The 18,868-nt window shown below is 41.8% G+C and overlaps 3 protein-coding genes across 8 annotated transcripts; 2 read left to right on the top strand and 1 right to left on the bottom strand.

Moving 5' to 3' along the window:
• The first annotated feature begins 487 nt into the window (after positions 1–487).
• Positions 488–2,119, top strand: s100a1 (S100 calcium binding protein A1). 2 transcript variants are annotated; one of them, XM_042106468.1, is made up of 3 exons: positions 488–597; positions 1,444–1,606; positions 1,697–2,119. In XM_042106468.1, exons 2-3 carry the CDS (start codon positions 1,466–1,468, stop codon positions 1,844–1,846), a joined length of 291 nt encoding a protein of 96 aa, XP_041962402.1. In that variant the 5' UTR covers positions 488–597; positions 1,444–1,465; the 3' UTR covers positions 1,847–2,119. The 2 variants fall into 2 exon arrangements, with proteins under 2 accessions (XP_041962402.1, XP_041962400.1); XM_042106466.1 differs by having other exon boundaries at positions 506–682.
• A 29-nt stretch (positions 2,120–2,148) lies between these two features.
• Positions 2,149–7,790, bottom strand: mettl25b (methyltransferase like 25B). 5 transcript variants are annotated; one of them, XM_042106403.1, is made up of 9 exons: positions 7,737–7,790; positions 6,946–7,050; positions 6,748–6,866; positions 6,417–6,630; positions 6,142–6,204; positions 5,922–6,059; positions 4,830–5,788; positions 3,943–4,127; positions 2,149–3,313 (listed from the first exon to the last, which is right to left on the bottom strand). In XM_042106403.1, exons 1-9 carry the CDS (start codon positions 7,758–7,760, stop codon positions 3,204–3,206), a joined length of 1,917 nt encoding a protein of 638 aa, XP_041962337.1. In that variant the 5' UTR covers positions 7,761–7,790; the 3' UTR covers positions 2,149–3,203. The 5 variants fall into 5 exon arrangements, with proteins under 5 accessions (XP_041962337.1, XP_041962339.1, XP_041962340.1 ...); XM_042106405.1 differs by lacking the exon at positions 7,737–7,790 and adding an exon at positions 7,346–7,402; XM_042106406.1 differs by lacking the exon at positions 7,737–7,790 and adding an exon at positions 7,305–7,378.
• Positions 7,336–11,122, top strand: isg20l2 (interferon stimulated exonuclease gene 20-like 2). The gene is made up of 4 exons (XM_042106444.1): positions 7,336–7,508; positions 7,866–8,742; positions 9,004–9,204; positions 10,714–11,122. The coding sequence occupies exons 2-4, from the start codon at positions 8,026–8,028 to the stop codon at positions 10,825–10,827; spliced, it is 1,032 nt and encodes a 343-aa protein (XP_041962378.1). The 5' UTR covers positions 7,336–7,508; positions 7,866–8,025; the 3' UTR covers positions 10,828–11,122.
• The last annotated feature ends 7,746 nt before the right edge of the window (positions 11,123–18,868 follow it).

Here is an 18,868-nt window from a genome sequence, read left to right on the forward strand (position 1 = left end):
GCTACCCTATTGCATCCAAAGAATGGAGTAATTTCCAGCTGAGGTTATCAAAGTGTTTTAAATAGATCTGCGGTACATTCACTCGGTTGGCCCTGGCTGTAAGTAGAGATGGCATCTTGGATTTCGAAAACAAGGAAAAGGTTAGTGCAGCCTTTCTAGGTCACTAGGGTCGACATGATGAAATCCGACATCCCCTGGGCAACGCGTGCAGGGGACACTTTCCTACACCTGAAGAGATGCTCGTCTTGGTGAGAGATTACTACTAAATATTAACGATATTTATATAGTGTAAGCCTACTAATAATCGTGTCTGAAACACGATGGCGTGCAGGCAAAAGTTTAACATATGCACATTTAGAAGATGAATAATGTAATAGAGACATGCACGGCTGACGCCTCATATGCACCTCAAATAAAATGCGCGGAATGAGAATGTCTCCACAACCTATTTAATGAAGATCGGCCCCTTTTACAACCAATGACGTAGGCTTACTGCAGGGTTACCTGCCAGGCAGATGGCACCTGCGCACCTGTGGTACGTCGTGGGAAGGTAAGCTACGGCAAGGAGGAGGCGCCTTGTGTTGAATCATTGAGCAGGTGAGGCGAAGCTTTATATTCAGTTGAATGTTACATTCACACACACAAACGAGTCATTCTTCTCCTGTCTCTACGCGGTGTCTAGGTAAGTTTTCATACAGAATTCTAGACTGAATGGACGCATCTAGAGCCTAGAAGTTGAGGTCTGGAGTGTGTTTTTTTTAGAATTCTGCTAGGCCTACATTTAGCTATACGATATTGAGCCATTTTCTACGCCTTTAGTTTAATTGGTATGTGCAGTCTTTTAGACACCTTGCGCGTGATGGCCTATGCGTCAAATTTCATCTTGCTTGGGGCGAAAGGCCTCGTTTAGTCTACAGGCTATATCCAATTTAACAGTTTCACTAAACTGAATAAAAATAATTCCCCAACTTCTTAGCTATGTAATATGGGGATTGCTACTGTTAAATGTATTTAACTATTATGTAACGTGTAGAACTGGCCTTTCAAAATTACCAATGTGCTGTGAGTGATGTAGCCTTGATTGTTATATGAAGCCTTTGTTCATTTAGGCAAGATCTGATAACATCGTTTTGCTAATGGATGTACCTCTTGTTGGATGTTCAACTTAGACAAACTCAAACTCAAACAAAGAGGGCATGCATAATTTATACAATTCTGTCTGCTCATAGAATATATGGACACATCAACGTAACAGATATCACAGTCTGGCACACAATGACATCACATAATTGAAAGGAAATTTGACCTAACTATTAATGTGCCTTGTTAATCTTTTGGGTTAAATTTAATTGGTGTCCAATTTTGTTTAGGCCTGAAGGCATGTTGAGAAATGTGTTGTTGTAAAAGGTTACTAATGTTAACCTCAGGGCCTTTTTCACCCAGGCTTCACTGATCAGAAAGAAAAATGGTGTCCCAGTTGGAAAAATCAATGGAGGGCCTTATCAAAGTATTCCATAACTACTCTTCAAAAGAAGGGGACAAGTACAAGTTGAGCAAAGTCGAACTGAAGAGTCTGTTACAGGGAGAACTCAGTGACTTTCTGGCGGTGAGTCCTACATGTTTTCACCAATTCAAGTTACTTTAGTCATATAACCATACACATACATTTAACTGGTTTCTCCAACATCCAATTTAGGCCAGTAAAGACCCAATGGTCGTGGAACAAATGATGTCTGACCTGGATGTAAATTGTGATGGGGAAGTCGACTTTCAAGAATTTGTTGTCCTGGTTGCAGCATTAACTGTTGCTTGCAATGAATTCTTTGTGGAGAGTGTGAAGAACTAAGTCTTTTCTTGTTGGCATGTTTCCTAACCTGTCCTTCACATATCATGAAGGCAGGCAGGTATATCTTTGGGAATAATTTTAATATGATCAACATGTTTGTTACAGTCCTTTGAAAAATGTTGCTAATACCACATTTAATTAACATTTGTTGAAAGATCAATGTGAATAATTTAAATGTATTTCAAACTTAATGGGAAGTGGTATTTGGAATTGTACATCTATGACTAACAACTTTGTGGTAAGTTGTAGTAAAATATACATTTCCTCTCAAGACTCCTAGTGTGTGCTTTCTATTTTATTTATTTTTGAGTATGACCTAAGTTCCTTTTCTCCAACACACTGATTAAATCAAAGCTGTAAGAACCAGGTGCCTGCCAGAACTGCAGTCTATTATTTAACCTGTCACTCACGTAAAACAACCTGTGTAGCCCATACCTAATTGTAATTTATAATGTCAAACAGAGGCTTGAAAGAAATTGGGAATGAAATTGATCCTTTCACCAGAGTTTTTAAATATCACTTTGATGGGACACTTTAAACACATAGTTCTATGCTTCAGAGGTGATAAGAATTTTTCATTGAGGCTATGAAGGCACTATAAGTACATACAAAGCTATCCAAAATCTCAGTACACACAACCACCCAAGGCCTTTCTTTGCATTTATTTATAGGTACATGGCTTCTGCAGCTCCCCAGGGAGCAGAACTTTCCATGGTTTCTATCTACTGGATATGCCAGAGCAAAACAAAATAACTGGACCCCCAGGCAATACAATTTCAAACCCAATTTCACCTTAAACACTGAGCAGCTCAAGGAAATTGAAGGAGCATACAGTACATGCTTAGACAGACATCACAGTAAATGGAATTTTGGTTTGAAAAACATGTTTTTAACCTTTTCAATACACCACACTGATTTCATTCAAATAAGATGCACAGACTGCCTAATATGTTCTTAAATAGTCTCATCTTTCCACCTGTTCAATGAATTATGCAAAACATTTAAAATGTTGAATAAATCACAGGTGTGTTTGGTATACAACCGCATACATACAACAAGCACAGTATACATTACAACCATTTATTCCAAAAGACTGTATCCCATGAGTCCAGTCTGACTTGTCATAAACTCTACAGTAAAAAATGTAATACATTTTAATTTATATATTATGCCCCAAAAATGCATACTTGATGCGGTCATCTCTGAAAACTAAAAATTCCTTAAAATGCAAACCAACATAATCTGTAAATACACTCTGTCGACGGTACTACACATGAAACTCGTATGATATCGACATTGTGAAGCACAGTGATGGCCCTGTGTTGTATAATAAAAACCTTCTTGTACGTTCCCATGTTCAACAAGCATCCTTTACCCCTTGGGTAAGTCCCTGCTTCACGGCCACAAGTACCAGGTTACGAGGAGAGAAAGCAGGATCAAAGAGAGGCACCAGCTGGCTCGGTATACCTGCCAGTAACAGGACATAAGACATGACTTTAGTCATTCACGTCACAATTTTTTTTATTTTTATGACATTTAAACATGGCTCTAGCTGTGAGATTATAATTTGACTTTACATGCACATTACATGCTGAGCGGGTGATAATTAAATGAATAAAACACCATGCAATAGCACGTATGACTACCGGTACAGTTAAGAACTAAATTATTCATACCCCATACACCTTATTTTTTTGATTCCATGTTTCTACCACATTGTCTTACAACCTTTTGGCATGTGGCAGTGTAATTTTCAGTCAGAACAAACATATTGGTCAAGAGAAAATCAACATTACATCAATATTCGCCAGGGGTATGAATAATTTTGTTCTTAACTGCATATGATATCACTATCTTTTTGCAAGTCAGATTAATCTGACAAAGATGCAGGTATACATTTATATTTTAACAAATAACTTTTTTTAAGTTTGGCCACCTTGGGATTAACATGGCCACGGCTGGGTAAGTAGTACACTAAACAATTGTAGATTAGGCATCCCTGGACTACCTCTATGCTATTTTTAACAGTAACTCTTGGAATAACATGGCCTTGCGTAAACCGACACAGAAAACTCCAGAGAGCAGTCTCGGCCCACCTTGTTCCTGCAGGAAGAGCATCCGGTCCAGCAGCACCAGAGTCTCCACCACAGGGGCCAACAGCAGCACCAGGCTGAAGTAGGTCACCACACGGCCCTGCTGTTGCAGCATAGTGTCCACGCGCGCCTGGTCCAGAGGCAGGTCAGCAGGTAGGCCCACGCGTGGCAGACCTAGTCGAGCATACCTGCAGTGGTACATGTTATGCTTTTATTAGAGTGAAATCACAGGGCGGCGGTATTTCATATGGTTAATATAGTTACTGCATTTTATATAGCTGATATACAATGAGCTTTCTTTTTTGTTTTGTTTAATACGGCATAATTTCAACCACTCATTTTCAGCCTCTCAAGATAATGAGCTAAATACTTCATTCACTCTCTTAAAAAAAGAATTCGAAAATACTAGTCTAAATTAGTCTGATGGACAAACCAAGAGAGTGTATTTTTGGGAAATACAAATTCTTTCTGTAGTTAACATATGTAAAAAGGAGCCACAGGTGCCATTATTCAGTACTATTTACCCAGAGCCTATTTACCTACCTCAATAAAGTTAGTCAATGCTCAAACATATAAAACCATTTAGATTATGGCTGCACGATTTGGGGAAAATATCTAACTGCAAGTCAAGCTTTTAGTTCAATATTCCAAATTTTGCTTTAAGTTGGGCCACTGATGCCCAGCATGCCTAGCCACAGAGCTTCACTATCTATCACACAAGGAGCGTGACATGAATCTAAAAATCATGCATGTGACAAGATTGGAAAAGAACTGTGAGCTGCACCATTAATTGCATTAGTTCAAATTGTGAGTTTGATTAAAAATCGATTCATTGTGCAGGCTTAGTTTATACTTGGTGCCAAGTCACACAAGGCGGCCCATGTACTGACTCTGCAAAGGGAAGGGTGTGTGCTTTCTTGATGGTCTGGATGCCGGCCCTGCGCACGTCTGGACGCGACGCCCGGATGACGGTCTCCAGCACAGCCCGATAGCAGTGCGTCTTCAGCAGCTCGCTCTCCTCACGGAGCCTGTGGACGTAGTCCTCCACCGCGTGGCACGCCCCCTCTCGCGCCTTATAGGACAGCTGGTGCCCGGGCAATCCCCTCACCCACTCGCTCATTGGGTAGCCAAAGTCAGAGGGTGTGAGGGCGTCAGCCGATTGGGCGGTGGGAGGAGGAGCAAGGACACCAGGCGGAGAGGGATTCTCCTTGGTGGTGATCTTCATGTAGCAGCAGGCCACCGAGGTGATGCCCTGAACGCGAGGGCAGCTGACAAAATGGCGCAGGAGGGTGGCGCTCAGGTCTCCGCAAGCATGGAGGCCAGTTAAGACGAAACCTCTGCCCATGCGCTCCTCATCCCCAGGGCCAGCAGTCGAGTCCGACAAGGTGCTATTAAACAGGCAGCTAGCTGATTGTCCTGAGCAAACCACTGGACTGGACCTACAGGGACGCTTCACCAGTGGCGTTTGGGTGTGTTTGACATCTGCTGCTGGCGCCGAATCTGATGAACAGTCGTGTGCCTGGAGGTCCTCCAAAATGGGGCCAGGGCAATCTGTCACCTGGTGCAGTGACAGCGCTCTGGCTCTGGATCCTTCAGCGCAGCTCGGCGAGTCACACTCCGCTGACCGCAGACACTGGCCCTTGGAGTCCGGCTGATGATCCGAGGCTGACATGGATATCCACTGTCTCTTTTTACAGAGGCCACCAGCGGAGACCGGCCACTCACTTTCATCATCCCTACTATTCAGCTGCTCGATAAAGTCTTCCCACGAGGCCTTTGGATTGACCCAGCCTACAACGTGATGAGGTGACGGACCAGACACCACTTGGGGAAGATGGTTAGCGTCAGTCTAGGAGGGTAGAAATGGGCATTGGAGACATTGTTTGATTGGCAGTTAGGTACTGTAGGTATAATAGGGGGGAAAGTGAGTTTAGCTGAAATGAACATGAAGTTTGTTTTGTTAGAAGCTTAATAACAGCTACCTTTCTGAGCCTCTCCTTTTCCAGTGTAGAGCGGAGCTGTCCGTCAAACTTTTTGGCCATTGACACCAGGTTGGCATCTGCCTCAATTGCAGTGACAGACAAGCCAAGCCCAAAGGATAAAAAACGTGTCAGGTGCCCCTAATAATCAATTAAAGATTAAAGATACATTTGGTGCATCGCTGTTCTTAATTTGTTTTGTGTAAAAGTGGGCAAGAATTACCTGTCCTGAACCCACGTCAACCACGTCATCACAGTTGGTCTGTTGACACAGATTTGTCACCATCTGACAAAAGAGACAAGAAACAAATCAACACATGTACTGCTATAACAGACTACCTTCAAAACTAATAACCTTGACAAAATGGGGAAAATATCTTTGGTCCTATAATTTTTATGTGACTGGTGGTTGATTAAGACGCTACTCTGATGCTAAATGTTACTAAGGTTACGACATTGATGATGGCATCAAGACTACACAACATCCTCTGAGCATACCATCCCCAGCCTGCGAATCTCATGCTGCTTCTTTGGTTTCACATGCTTTCGGAAGATGTGTCCTAAGAGGGAACTCTGGCTTTGATTGCTGTGGAATTCTTCCGGCTTTATCCCAGGATGGATTGACCCCTGATCAGGAGGGACTCTCGGATAGGCCAACGCATGGGCAGAGGCTCGGAAGGCGAGGAGAGAGAGAGGCCAGACAGATGGATATCTGTTCAAGTGGCAGGTTGAGGGAGGGAGGGAGAGAGAGAGATTTGTATAGGGTACATCAACAAAAATCTGATCTGTACGCTTTTGCCAAACCTAAAAGGATAGCTCACACCCTTACCCTCTATTTGTGACACTTTTGTCAAGCAGTAGATCAGCAATCTGTGGTGGTGACAGCTGATTTAGAGGCTCCTGCCAGCTTAATGGCAAGGACTCCCAGAGATTTTCACTGAAAAACTCCTGCAGACAATCGAGTTAAACAGCCTGTAGCTCAACCTTATAACGTTTAAAAGGGAAACACAGTGGATAAATGACTTACAATGATGTATGAATCTGAGATGTGCTTGTAAAGAGAAAGCAGATTCGTAACACTCTTCGCCACATGTCTCTGCTGTTCATCGGTGAGGGTGGCAGAGAACATCCTCTGAGGACAGCACAATAAAAAGGTAAAGAAGTCGCCCACGGCAATTTATCAAAGAGATTGTCAAGACATAACTAATGCTGTTTTGTTTTGCCCGCCTGCTGAGAACCATAACATAAGATGCCTTTAGTTTTCTGCAATTCAGTCAATCTAGTGACCTACTTTTCGATAATACACAGTCATATACTTAGATCATATTCATCAGCTCGGCACATACAGTAAAAATGCAGTTATGAAGTCAATGAAAGAAATAGGACCATCTAGCTCCTAACACCGGTTTCCCACATTGCGTTTGTACCCGGAAGCACATTCGTTGTAGTTCCAGGCCCCAGGAAGCCGAAACAAATCAGCGTGGCCAACAGTAGAGTTAACATAGGATTATGTCAGTTTTTATGTTCTAGTAGGCCTACATCCGGACTAATGATTTTACGGCTACATAACACGGAAACAACAGTCATTCGGTAGGTTTGCGATTTTTGTTTAAAAATGATTGAATGTTCGCTAGTGAGATAGGAGCTAACCATGTTAGCTCAAAGGCTAACGTTATCTTACTTAACGTTACTTGAGTTTGCGACATTAGCTCAGCTGTTCTCAAAAATATTGCTGGTTTTGGTACCGCATACCAATACCAAAAAAAAAATTCCTAACTAGTTGTAAGGTTAAACTATAGGTAGAATAAAGGCAAGCACCTTGTAGGCTAACGTGAAGTCCATGCCCAATATTGTTGAAACCTCTGTGAAATGTGTGCGGTTACTTAACGTTACCTCTGGACTGTATTGTATTTTTCTGTTAAATAAACGGTTGGTCTTCTGTTTTAGATGTTCAAGAGGCAGACATGGTTTGGCATTTTTACTTACTGAATTTTTAATTGATCTACATCAACATCAACTCCAGTCTTCCCACTCCACATCGTGTTAAACAGTGACCGACTGCAACCATCAGAACAGTGTGCAGGTAGTTGAAAGACCACTGTCAAAAATGTCGGGACTCATGGTGCATTATGATGTGTCTGGCAGTAGTGAGACTGGCGGGGATTGTAAAAAGCCAACAGGGAACGACAAGCACAAACGTTTCCTCAAGAGTCGACGATTCCTTGAAAGAAAAGGCTTCCTGAATAACAAACAAAACAAAACCCAGCAAAGACACAACTCGTGCCCAAACGGCAAATTCCAACACCAGCAGCATCACCCAGGACCTAAGCCTTTCCACACTGCTGATAAACAAGCTTTAGAAGCCGGCAAATCCTTCCACACAAAATTCACCCCACAGCAAAGAGAAGGTGCAAGTTCCTCCACTTCTACTTCAGTCCATACTAACCCAAAACCCTGCCTCGGTTCTAGTCAGACCAAGAAACCCACAGCCCCTGCAGCCAGTGCCAGCTCATCCTTACCTCAGGGAAAAACGGTTACGACCACCTCAGAGAGCATTGTTGTCACACAATCGGTCCAGGGGAGTGTGCCCCCCTGTGGTAACCCACTGAAGTACTTGGCCATAGACTGTGAGATGGTGGGCACAGGGCCAAAGGGTAAAAACAGTGAGTTAGCCCGCTGCAGTATTGTGTCCTATGAGGGTGACGTTGTCTATGACAAGTTCATCAAACCCATCAATCCAGTTACGGATCTGAGAACCCGCTGGAGTGGAATCCGTTGGCAGAACCTACGGAACGCCACACCATTTATAGAAGCCAAAAAAGAGGTGTGTCAACAGTGATTTTTGTCTTTAATAGTGTCTGTAGATTTGATGTAAAATAAAAATCCAGTGGCTTTTGACAGTATTTGAAAAAGCCTTCTTTCAGAAATGCTGATGTTATCTTTTGCTTTCAGAGAATAGTATTCAAATGTAACATTGTACTGTAAATCTGTGAATGTTAAAAGTGATAAAACAAAGAAGAACTTGAGTGGCCTTGTTGGTGACAGTGCAGTATTCAGTGTCCCTTCTTTTTGACAATGTTTGTAGATTTTGAAGATCATCTCCGGCAGGGTGGTGGTTGGCCATGCCATCCACAATGACCTCAAAGCCTTGAAGTACACTCATCCAGCTGGGCTGACACGAGACACCTCTCGCATCCCGCTCCTGAACAAGAAAGCAGGCATACCAGAAACAGAGGTTGCCTCCTTAAAGAGACTCACCAAGGCTCTTTTCAATCGTGACATTCAGGTACTGTAAGCACCAGATGGAGGGACCCATTCCCATACACTAGAACAGAGGTCACTAACAGGCAGACCGTAACATGATCCTATCCAGACCCTGGACCCATATCCTAGTTATTGAGATTTTCACAGAACATTTCAAAGCTGCACTGATAAAAAAAGAGATGTTCCATATAACAATAAGAGCATTAAAACCAACTTCAGTAGCTTTAAGAACCATCACATCACTTAAGCTTACTGCTGCTCATCCAATCAAATCTGTGCATTCTGATAAAGTCGAGTCTGTGTTTGAAGTTGCTATGACAGCTGACAGGAAAAATGAAAGACGAGAGAAGAGGGATGAGACGAGAGACACTCAGATGAATAAGTAGGTTGGCGATGAGTAATTTATTTTGTTTCATGCCTTGCTCAAAGAGAAGAAAACTAGACTGCAAATATAGAGCTTTTAATAATGGTTGGACCAACATGTATATCAAATATTTTGAGATTACAGCATCATTAAAGGACCTTGAAGCGCCACTATGAGACAACAAATCTTCTGAGCAAGCATACATTACCCACTCAACAGTAAACTGAGGGCACAGAAACTTAAGATCAGAGAGGGCAATGGGATTGACCAATCAGAATCTTAAAGGAGAATTCCGGTGTGATATTGACCTAAAGTGTGTTGAAACATCGGAAGTCTACCAATGAAGTGTGGAGATACATTGAGCCTCGTAAATGGTGTAAAACAGTGATTTATTTGGCTAGCCCGATGCCGAAGCACCACCATTGAAAAAGCTGTTGGTAGCATCGGCTAACTAGCGCCAGATTTTGAAGTGCAGGGGACAAGCCGAGATGGGCTATGAGACATACGTTCACACTCGGTATCATGTTTCAACACACTTTAGGTCAATATCACACCAGAATTCTCCTTTAACACATTCATTCACTGTCCAACAATATGCAAATTAATGTTCCCTGAAAGTTTCCTAGATTTTGGGTCGACATGAAAAAGTTGCTGATGGTGGGGTTCAAGGAACCTTCAGCTGCGGAATATCCCTCTTGTCTTAGCCCAAGTTCTATTTAAGTTCAACTTAATATCCCTTTTGGAGAAAAAGGCGTGATCTCATTTTAGACTTTGCTTTCTTATGGGTATGCCTACTTATTTGATTGGACTTTTGACTTAATTAAACATTGATACAACTAGGCTACCACTATACATATACTGATACAAACACCATCATAATGCATGTTAAACATTATTATGCACTAGAATAATCGCTGAGGGGCCCTTAACCAGCAGCACAAGCAACATAATCAAAAGTCAAAATCTGAGTTCCTAGTTTCAAAAGAATAAGTCTGAACGTGTATATTTGTGATTTGAAAACCACCATGGTCAAGGCTCCATGGTTTGGTCTGTCAGACCACAAATGCATATTTCTGCTTTTTCCCCAAAGTCGGTCGGTAAAATAACTTTGCTGCTTCAGGCGATCTAGGTACTGCTAATATGAAAAATGCTGTTTCCTTTTTCCAGGTTGGGCGGAATGGGCATTCCTCAGTGGAAGATGCAAAGGCCACCATGGACTTGTACAAAATGGTGGCTGTGGAGTGGGAGAAAGCATTAGCATCTAAACCTCTTACTCAGTGATTACACTGTGAACCTTATGCCCTCTGTCTAAGCATTTAATATGAAGACTTTTTGCCGTTCAACATTTTCGGATTTTATCTTGGGAGTCACTGCGCTTCCCTGAGAAAATGTTCTGATGTGGTTGATGCTAGGACTACCACATGGGGGCAGTAATAGTTCAACTTCAGGTTGTAGAGGAATGAGAATGTTTAAAAATGGGGATCCTTCCACAAAGACCAGACAAGAATCTCTGTTGGTGCTTAATATAGTCAATTTCATGGAAAAAAAAAAGTAAAATATGATTTTATACTTGCTATCTCTCTGTGCCATGTCAATGTGTTTTAAATAACGTTTACACCTCATTTGAAATGATGAATGTTTTATATGTAAGTGTTGAATATGTCCGAAACAAGGGATGTCATAAACACTCAGGAAATCCCAAATAATTCTCGTCTTCATGGGGCCATTGAGGTGTCCCATATTTTTAGTGTTCACTACCCTCGGCCTTCCTCCCCACTGATTATGCACATGAACAGTCCAGTCTCAGACTATGAGTTTTGGAAATGGAGGGGGTGGGGGACACACCACACATTCTCAGTACTCATTGAGGAACTTATGCACTTAGAAGTAGATTTTAAAAATTGAGTTTTTTAGCCTTGCTTAGAGAAATGAGCGGAAAGTTACTGTTGCCTGAAGAATGTCAGATCATCGGTCTAGGATGAGTCGCCTAGCAGAGGGAATGATGGAGTTGTGTGTAGAGTGAGGGGCCATTCCCTCTCGCTCTGCGGTTAGGATGGAAGGTTACAGGTTTGTCTGGGAGGAAGATGAGACTTAATCTCGCTCCTCCCGGCTCACACTGTTCCCCTTTAAGCTGCTGGCCAGGGCCCTTGGCAAACTTGGAGCAGCAGCATCGCTCCTCGCCTGTGAATTCAACACCACAACATTAATTATGCCACTTCCTTGTCCCCTTCACGCCGTGGCTCATGCAAAGCTCCACAGCTGCACTGATGCTGCAGCTAATCAAAGAAGGGCTTTTCTCACTAACCGCCACTCCACACACACACACACACACACACCATTCTCAGTTCAGTCCCCTGATCACTGCCCTGTTCGCCACACCACTGTGTTGTGACTGCACTCAGTCAACCTGTTAAAGTGGAGCATTCCTCAACAATCTGTGTTTATTGAGCTGGGATGCTTATTTCTTGTTTAAATGCCATGAGAGAAAGACATATTTTTTCCAGTACAGTCATCTTAACCATCAATGTTTTTTTCTGGGAGAGGAGTGCTATACAAAAGAGGAATAATATATTCCTGCAGACTTCAGCATATTTTTTTTTCTCTTTTCCTTAAAAGGTGTTTTAAGTGGTGGAAAAGAGTGGTCTCCACGTCATCAGTTGACAGTGGGCAATCTATTTCAGGTCATTAATTAGATTACTCAGGATTTGGTTTGGATTACACTCAACTTCCATAAAAACCTCTGGAAGGCTTTGGTAATGTCTTATAAATCCTCTAGTGGTTTTGGTGAAACTGTGATTCAGAAGAAAGCATGCTCATCACAGCTACCAAATCTTTTATGGCTTTACCATGTCGATGGAATAAAGGGCAGCTTTTTGTTCTCTGTACTCTGAGCATGGTCCATGTTTTAGTGGTATTTAGCACTAAAAGCATAACTGTCTAGGCTGTACCTGAACTGTATATCATCTTCCATTACATTTGGAACTGGCATAGGAGAGAACTTTGTGAAGCTGCCTCATTTGTAGTCATATTTGTGTAAGTTACTCACACTTTCAAATACGCATTCTCCACTCGCACTGTCCACTGAAATGACTGTGTCAACTGAGTCCAGACACAGGACTGCTCTGTTCTTTGCTGTCTCGGGCGCAGCACCAAAACTCGAGGCTAGGGGCTGTCGGCACCTCATCTGCCAGTTGGCTAAATCCAGAACACTACACTCCCCCACAACTGGACAGTAGCAGATTAGAGAGTGGGCCTTCAGGTGATGCACCATTCCCTCTAGGGATGTAATGGTATGAAAATTTAACCTCACGCTTATAGTGACCAAAATGATCACGGTTTTCAGTATTATCACGGTATAAAAGGACGCAGAGTGGCTACATGATACAGTACACGTTTTGCGGTGAAAATGTTCCGCCTTTTAAAATCAGGTGTAACTTAATCTAAATCGCAGTTAAATCCATCAATTAGACCAGTGGTTTTCAAAGTGGGGGCCGGGGCTGCGAGGGGGTGCCAGGGGGGCCTCAGCAAGTTGGAGGGAAAAATAAAAGCAAGAAATAAATACATTTGAAACATTTAAAATATACTATGAGGGTTGTTATACAATGCCATTATAATAATGTGACGCATGTCTGAACATATTTCCCTTGATAATGACTGGGAATAATAGTAGAGTGATGGCTCTCATATAGCAGAAAGCCCCAAATAAAATTTTTACACACTGTATGCTCCATCCCGATGTGGTTGTGGCTAAAATAATTATTAGATTAGCTTAATGTATTTTTACATTTGCCGTAGTATTGTCGATGGGTTTAATTAATAAAACATCAAGGGGGTCCTTGGCCAGAACCTAGTGGTATTTGGGGGGCCTTGTCGTGGAAAAGTTTGGGAACCCCTGAATTAGACAACAGAATCAGTAGGGTACCTTTTTTTTTCCATTGTACCAGGCCTACTGTATGTCAAAAGCAGGCTCGGATGAAGCTGGGGAGGATTAAACACACGGTTTTCACACCGTGGTAATCAACTGTGATAATTATGATATTTGAAATGAAAACGGTAATTGTTATCGTCAACATTTTTATCGCGGTTTACCATTATACTGGTAATCGTTACATCCATAATTCCCTCTTGGTCAGGCTTTCCATTTCAGAGAAGTGGGTAGCACCTAAACATCCTGTAGGCTACATGTAGTTTAAGTATGGTTGCCTCTTTGAGATCTATTCATTTTAATCATTAAGGTGAATCAAACATTTTACCAATATCATATATAAAGTATAGTATAATGAACTTCCTGCATAGCTCTTGCAGTTTCACCTTCTATTTGAATTCCTTTTTTATACACTTCAATATACTTGTGACTATTAAAGTTGGCCTAATGAATAATAAAAAGAGTTCAGCGTGTAAATATAGCACACAGACACCGTGAAACATGGAGATCAAACAAATCCTTCTGGATCCAACCGCTTCCTTGCAAATCTGTCTCAGCCTTCCTTATTCCTGTGAATAATGCAATGTCCAGCCATCTCCTAAGTCCTGGCGTTGACCCTCCAGTCTGTGCCTATATGTTAAATTCCTCCAGGGCCTCACACCTAGCCTGGGCTGACAGCTTCAGCAGGACGGGCACAAAGCTGTATTCACCCTTCCTCCCCATCACTGTGCGTTGCTCATCACTACCACGCCCCCACGCCCACCTCGGTTGTCTTGTTGCTCGCAGTCTGTGCTGTGCGTGCCAACCTGAGAATCACTTCATGTCTGCCACAGAGATGAGCAGCGTGAGTCACCACGTTGTTTGCCATGTCACAGGTCACCTGTTAGTACTTAGTAGTCAACCGCATTCAGAGTTAGGAGTGAAGTCCCTAACTCTTCCCCTTGTCTTCAGTTACAGTTCCTAAATCAACTCAGTCTCAGTCTCAGTCTCAGTGTTTCACAAACATGTTGGCAAATATGGCTGGTTGGTCTTGCAAGTCTGCATAAAAAGAATCAGCTGGAGGTTGTTCACAGTTTATTTATCTGAAAAACAAGTCAACAAATAAATCATGCACACGTTGACATTTGCTTTGTGAGTGCAGCTATTTAAAATGTGTAAATCAAAAGAAAGACAGAGTAGTCTGCTTACTGTTCTGTAACTTCTTCCCACGTTTATTTAACTGATCGAGTCATTCTGATGAAGGTCTGAGTGACCAAAATATTAGTTTAGTTATAAAACATGGTGTGTTATAAGTAGTAAGCACGCAGAGCTGTGCTATTCTCTCCTACTTTTCACATATACAACCCCAACACAGAAAAACTTTGGACGTTCTGTAAAATGCAAATAAAAACAGAATGTGATAATCTCATAAACCCATATATAGCTGCGAAAAGGACAGCCAACATATCAAATGTTGAAAATGACCAATTTGAGTATTTCATGGAAAATATATGTTCATTTTGAATCTGATACCAGTAACACGCTTTAAAACAAGGTGGGACGGGGACAACAAAATGCTGGAAAAGTTGTGTAATGATAAAGACAACAATAGGAGGAATATTTCACTACTAATTAGGGTAACTGGCACCATGGTTGAGTATATCATCACAGAGATACAAAGTCTCTTAGAAGTGAAGAAGCCCAGCATCTATGACGGTATGGAGGTGCATTAGTACCTACGGCATGGGGATCTTGCACATCTACTGTATCTACACACACTAAAGGTCATTACGCCACTGACCAATAAAACCTAGTCTAAATTGAAAGGTACATATAAAGCGCAGCTTTTTTAAAGACGCACTGTCACAAGATGTAAACAGCCCTTAGCATGAGTCCCAGGCAACACTTGTCTGCTGGATGAATATCCTTAGGATTTTTATTCAGTCATTCGAACATTATTGGGCTATAAGTGTCGCTTTTTTCAGGCTGTGTTTTCGAATGTAACCCTTTGGCAGTCAGTAGTGAGAGTAAATAACTACTGTAAAACTGTTTTGTCGTTGCCTATGAGACCACGGTAAAGTTAGTTTTAGTTTGCCAATGAGTTCAAATAATAGGCGAGTGCGGATGCACGTAGGCTATCTTCTGCTAGTCACACACGTTTTAGTAAAGGTTTAGTGGAATCCTGGTGCTGCATACAAGGTCTCGCGTGCAAGCAGATTACTTCAGATGCATCGACTCTCAAAATACCAACGCGCTGTTTGATGTTGCCACTGTTTAATATTGCTCTTGCTAATATTGCTTGCTCTTAAAAGGAATGACAGATGTCATTCTCATTGGTTTAAAGGATGGTACGCCCAAAACACTCCCATGACTGATTAAGAAACATAAAAACAATCCTTTTGAACATTGCACATGGCATCTAGCGAATTATTACGCTGTAAATATAGTGATTTTGGACTGGCCACACCCTAAACGTATTTAAACCATCCATTTCAGACAGTGCGTTTCAGATCGCTAAAATAGAGCCCAATGTCTTTCAGGGAAGACCTTGAACATTTCAGGAAAGCAAATGGCAAAATTAACTCTGCACATATTTAAACAGCATTTATCCATAGAGGAAGAGTCCAGGTGCTAAAATGGCCTGTCTGCAGTCCAGACCTGTCAAATTGGGTGCGTCATAGAATGAAAAACATGATTAAGAAGACTACAGACTGCTCAGCAGCTGAAATCCTATATCGGGCAGGAATGGGACAACATTTCATTCTCAAAACTCTAGCAACTGGTCTCCTCACTTCAGTTCCTAAACATGAAGCAGCACACATGAAGCAGCACACACAACATGTTCTTACATGAAGAAGTAAAGCAGCACAGTGGTAAACATGCCCCTGTCCAATTTATTTTCAAACAAGTTGCTTGCATCAAATTCAAAATTAAAGGAACCGTATGTAGGAACCGTATTTCAATTAATCATAAAATGGCCCTGATATGTCACTAGACATTAAGAAATCATGTTCATTTCAAATACTTATATCACTGACAACAGTAGTCTGGCCAGGATATTGTCATTTAAAAAGTGAAGTTGCAGCCCTCAACTGATGTTGATGTTGTGTTTTGTCATGTCATGTTGTGTTTTGGCCTGATGCGCCACCCTCTACCTATCTACTAATCACAAAGTCAGTAGTGTTTCGGCATCTGGGTTGGCAACCTAGAGTCAGGAGGGAGGGGGAGGGGATACACTGCTCTAAAGTAATTTGAAAGTGATTGCAGTACCAGTTTTGGCCACAATCTTACATATGGTTCCTTTAAAGTTTAAAGTGTAAATTCAAGTATTTAGCACTTTGAGTCCCTTTTCTGGTTTGTTTTGGATGAACTAGAGTGGTGGACACCGGAATTTTGACGATTGGTCCTGTCTCGACTTTTCTGACTCGTTTTGAATCGCCTTTGACTAGTCAGAGTGGCAGCCTACAGGCATGCTCAAACATGTCCTAAAACAACCCTTAACGTTCGTTTTCAAAACTGTGCAACTCACCGAGTGGTTAGTGGTGTTTGTTGATGTTCCAAAACAAGTAGTGTAGTGAAATACAGTTTCTGTCGTGTTTTTTTTGGCATTTTGTAAAATCCCATTGATTTCTTTTGGAAGACTCATTGCACTTTGATATTACTGCGCCACCGTCTATGCTTCAGGCTCAAATATTGAGCGGAAGTTAATACGCGATTGTGAGGTGTCTGAAAAAATAGTTCCACAATAGCAAATAAGACGGCTGGAAATCAACATTTGCTATGTTGTCTATGTCCTTTTTGCAGCTAATATATGGGATTATTACATTTGTAGATTATCACATTCTGTTTTTTTATTTGCATTTTACACAGTGTCCCAACTTTTTCTGTGCTGGGCTTGTACATTATTTTCATGAAATGTTAAAATGCTTCAATGTTAATAGCTTTGGATGAACACATACGCCAAATTAATAAATGTTAATAAAAAACACTGACCAGCAGCATTGAAGGCCAAAGAGGTATGGCAAGCAAAATGGACCTGCGCCACAATAATAAAAAAAAATAGTAATAACTAAAGTCTGCAAAAGTCCATCATTATCATGAAGTACATTTTACCCATTTCTACCTGCTTATTTTAAGCTTTGTGTTATTGAATTGAACAAATATACTGAGAGGCCACAAGGTCACAAGTGTAGTGTCACTTTAAGACCACCTTTGACCCCTTGTATATGTTTTGACACATCAAATTGAGAAAGCCTGGCAGGAAGAGCTATGAGGGTACTGTATGTTCTTGCCATATAGATGTGATGGCGAGAGTTCATGCGCCGGCCCATTTGCTGGGAGTTTACATGGAGCAGGAAACTTTTCAGTGCCTGCACTACCCTGCATGTAGACTCCTCTTGAGCCTTTGACCAGAGCTGATTTTAAAGACTGTGGTATTTGGCTAAACAAATACTTAAATACAGTCATCAACACAGGTGTGCTACCAACTTGGAGGCTATCAAGATATTCAGTTATTTCACTGTTGAGTTAACTCTGTGTTCTGACTTCCTCCTGGGTCTATGTGAGGTTATTAGGCTACTGGTAATCAGCTCACAGCTAATTTAAAACCCTCATTGAGCAAAGGCCCAGGACATTTTCTTGGTGACTATAACTCGACTATAAATCATCACCTTTCACAAGCATTTCAGTTCAGTTCAGATATCTTTATTAGTCCCCGAGGGGCAATTCGGTTTACAGCCAACCCATCCATGAAGGGGTTAAAAGTTAAAAAGTGCATTAGCATACACTGTATAAATGTATGCAATGTTAAGAATAATAAATAGACAAATAAATAAGTACTGCAGCAGTCATACATCACCTGTCTACAGCCACACACACACACATACACACTTCACCTGCAGTGACGGAACAGAGCAGCAGAGTCCAAGAACCAATATTGTTGTAGTTATGTGCATTCTTTTAACAGTCTTATATGATGTTCATTTAATAGTCTAATAGCAGAGGGAATAAATGAGTTCGCATAGCGGTTAGTTTTACGTATTGGCACATGGTACCAATACGTAATTGTGGGCAGCCGTGGCCCACTGGTTAGCACTCTGGACTTGTAACCGGAGGGTTGTCGGTTCGAGCCCCGACCAGTGGGCCGCGGCTGAAGTGCCCTTGAGCAAGGCACCTAACCCCTCACTGCTCCCCGAGCGCCGCCGTTGAAGCAGGCAGCTCACTGCGCCGGGATTAGTGTGTGCTTCACCTCACTGTGTGTTCACTGTGTGCTGTTTGTGTTTCACTAATTCACAGATTGGGTTAAATGCAGAGACCAAATTTCCCTCACGGGATCAAAAAAATATATATACTTAATACATAAAACTAACCGCTATGCAAACTCATTCTTGGACAGACACATACAGGTTGCTTGCAGAG

The sequence above is a fragment of the Alosa sapidissima genome, chromosome 10 (genome assembly GCF_018492685.1).
Source record: "Alosa sapidissima isolate fAloSap1 chromosome 10, fAloSap1.pri, whole genome shotgun sequence".
Taxonomy (NCBI): domain Eukaryota; kingdom Metazoa; phylum Chordata; class Actinopteri; order Clupeiformes; family Clupeidae; genus Alosa; species Alosa sapidissima.

Bases quoted from the DNA above. Each gene is read 5' to 3' on its own strand.
- s100a1 (XM_042106468.1), top strand. From the start codon at position 1,466: ATGGTGTCCCAGTTGGAAAAATCAATGGAGGGCCTTATCAAAGTATTC. The intron at 1,607-1,696 runs GTGAGTCCTACA...CATCCAATTTAG, and splicing joins AACTCAGTGACTTTCTGGCG to GCCAGTAAAGACCCAATGGT.
- mettl25b (XM_042106403.1), bottom strand. From the start codon at position 7,760: ATGGACTTCACGTTAGCCTACAAG. The intron at 7,051-7,736 runs GTGCTTGCCTTT...TGCTGTCCTCAG, and splicing joins ACTTCACGTTAGCCTACAAG to AGGATGTTCTCTGCCACCCT. The intron at 5,789-5,921 runs GTAGCTGTTATT...CTACCCTCCTAG, and splicing joins AAAAGGAGAGGCTCAGAAAG to ACTGACGCTAACCATCTTCC.
- isg20l2 (XM_042106444.1), top strand. From the start codon at position 8,026: ATGTCGGGACTCATGGTGCATTATGATGTGTCTGGCAGTAGTGAGACT. The intron at 8,743-9,003 runs GTGTGTCAACAG...CAATGTTTGTAG, and splicing joins TTATAGAAGCCAAAAAAGAG to ATTTTGAAGATCATCTCCGG. The intron at 9,205-10,713 runs GTACTGTAAGCA...TCCTTTTTCCAG, and splicing joins TTTTCAATCGTGACATTCAG to GTTGGGCGGAATGGGCATTC.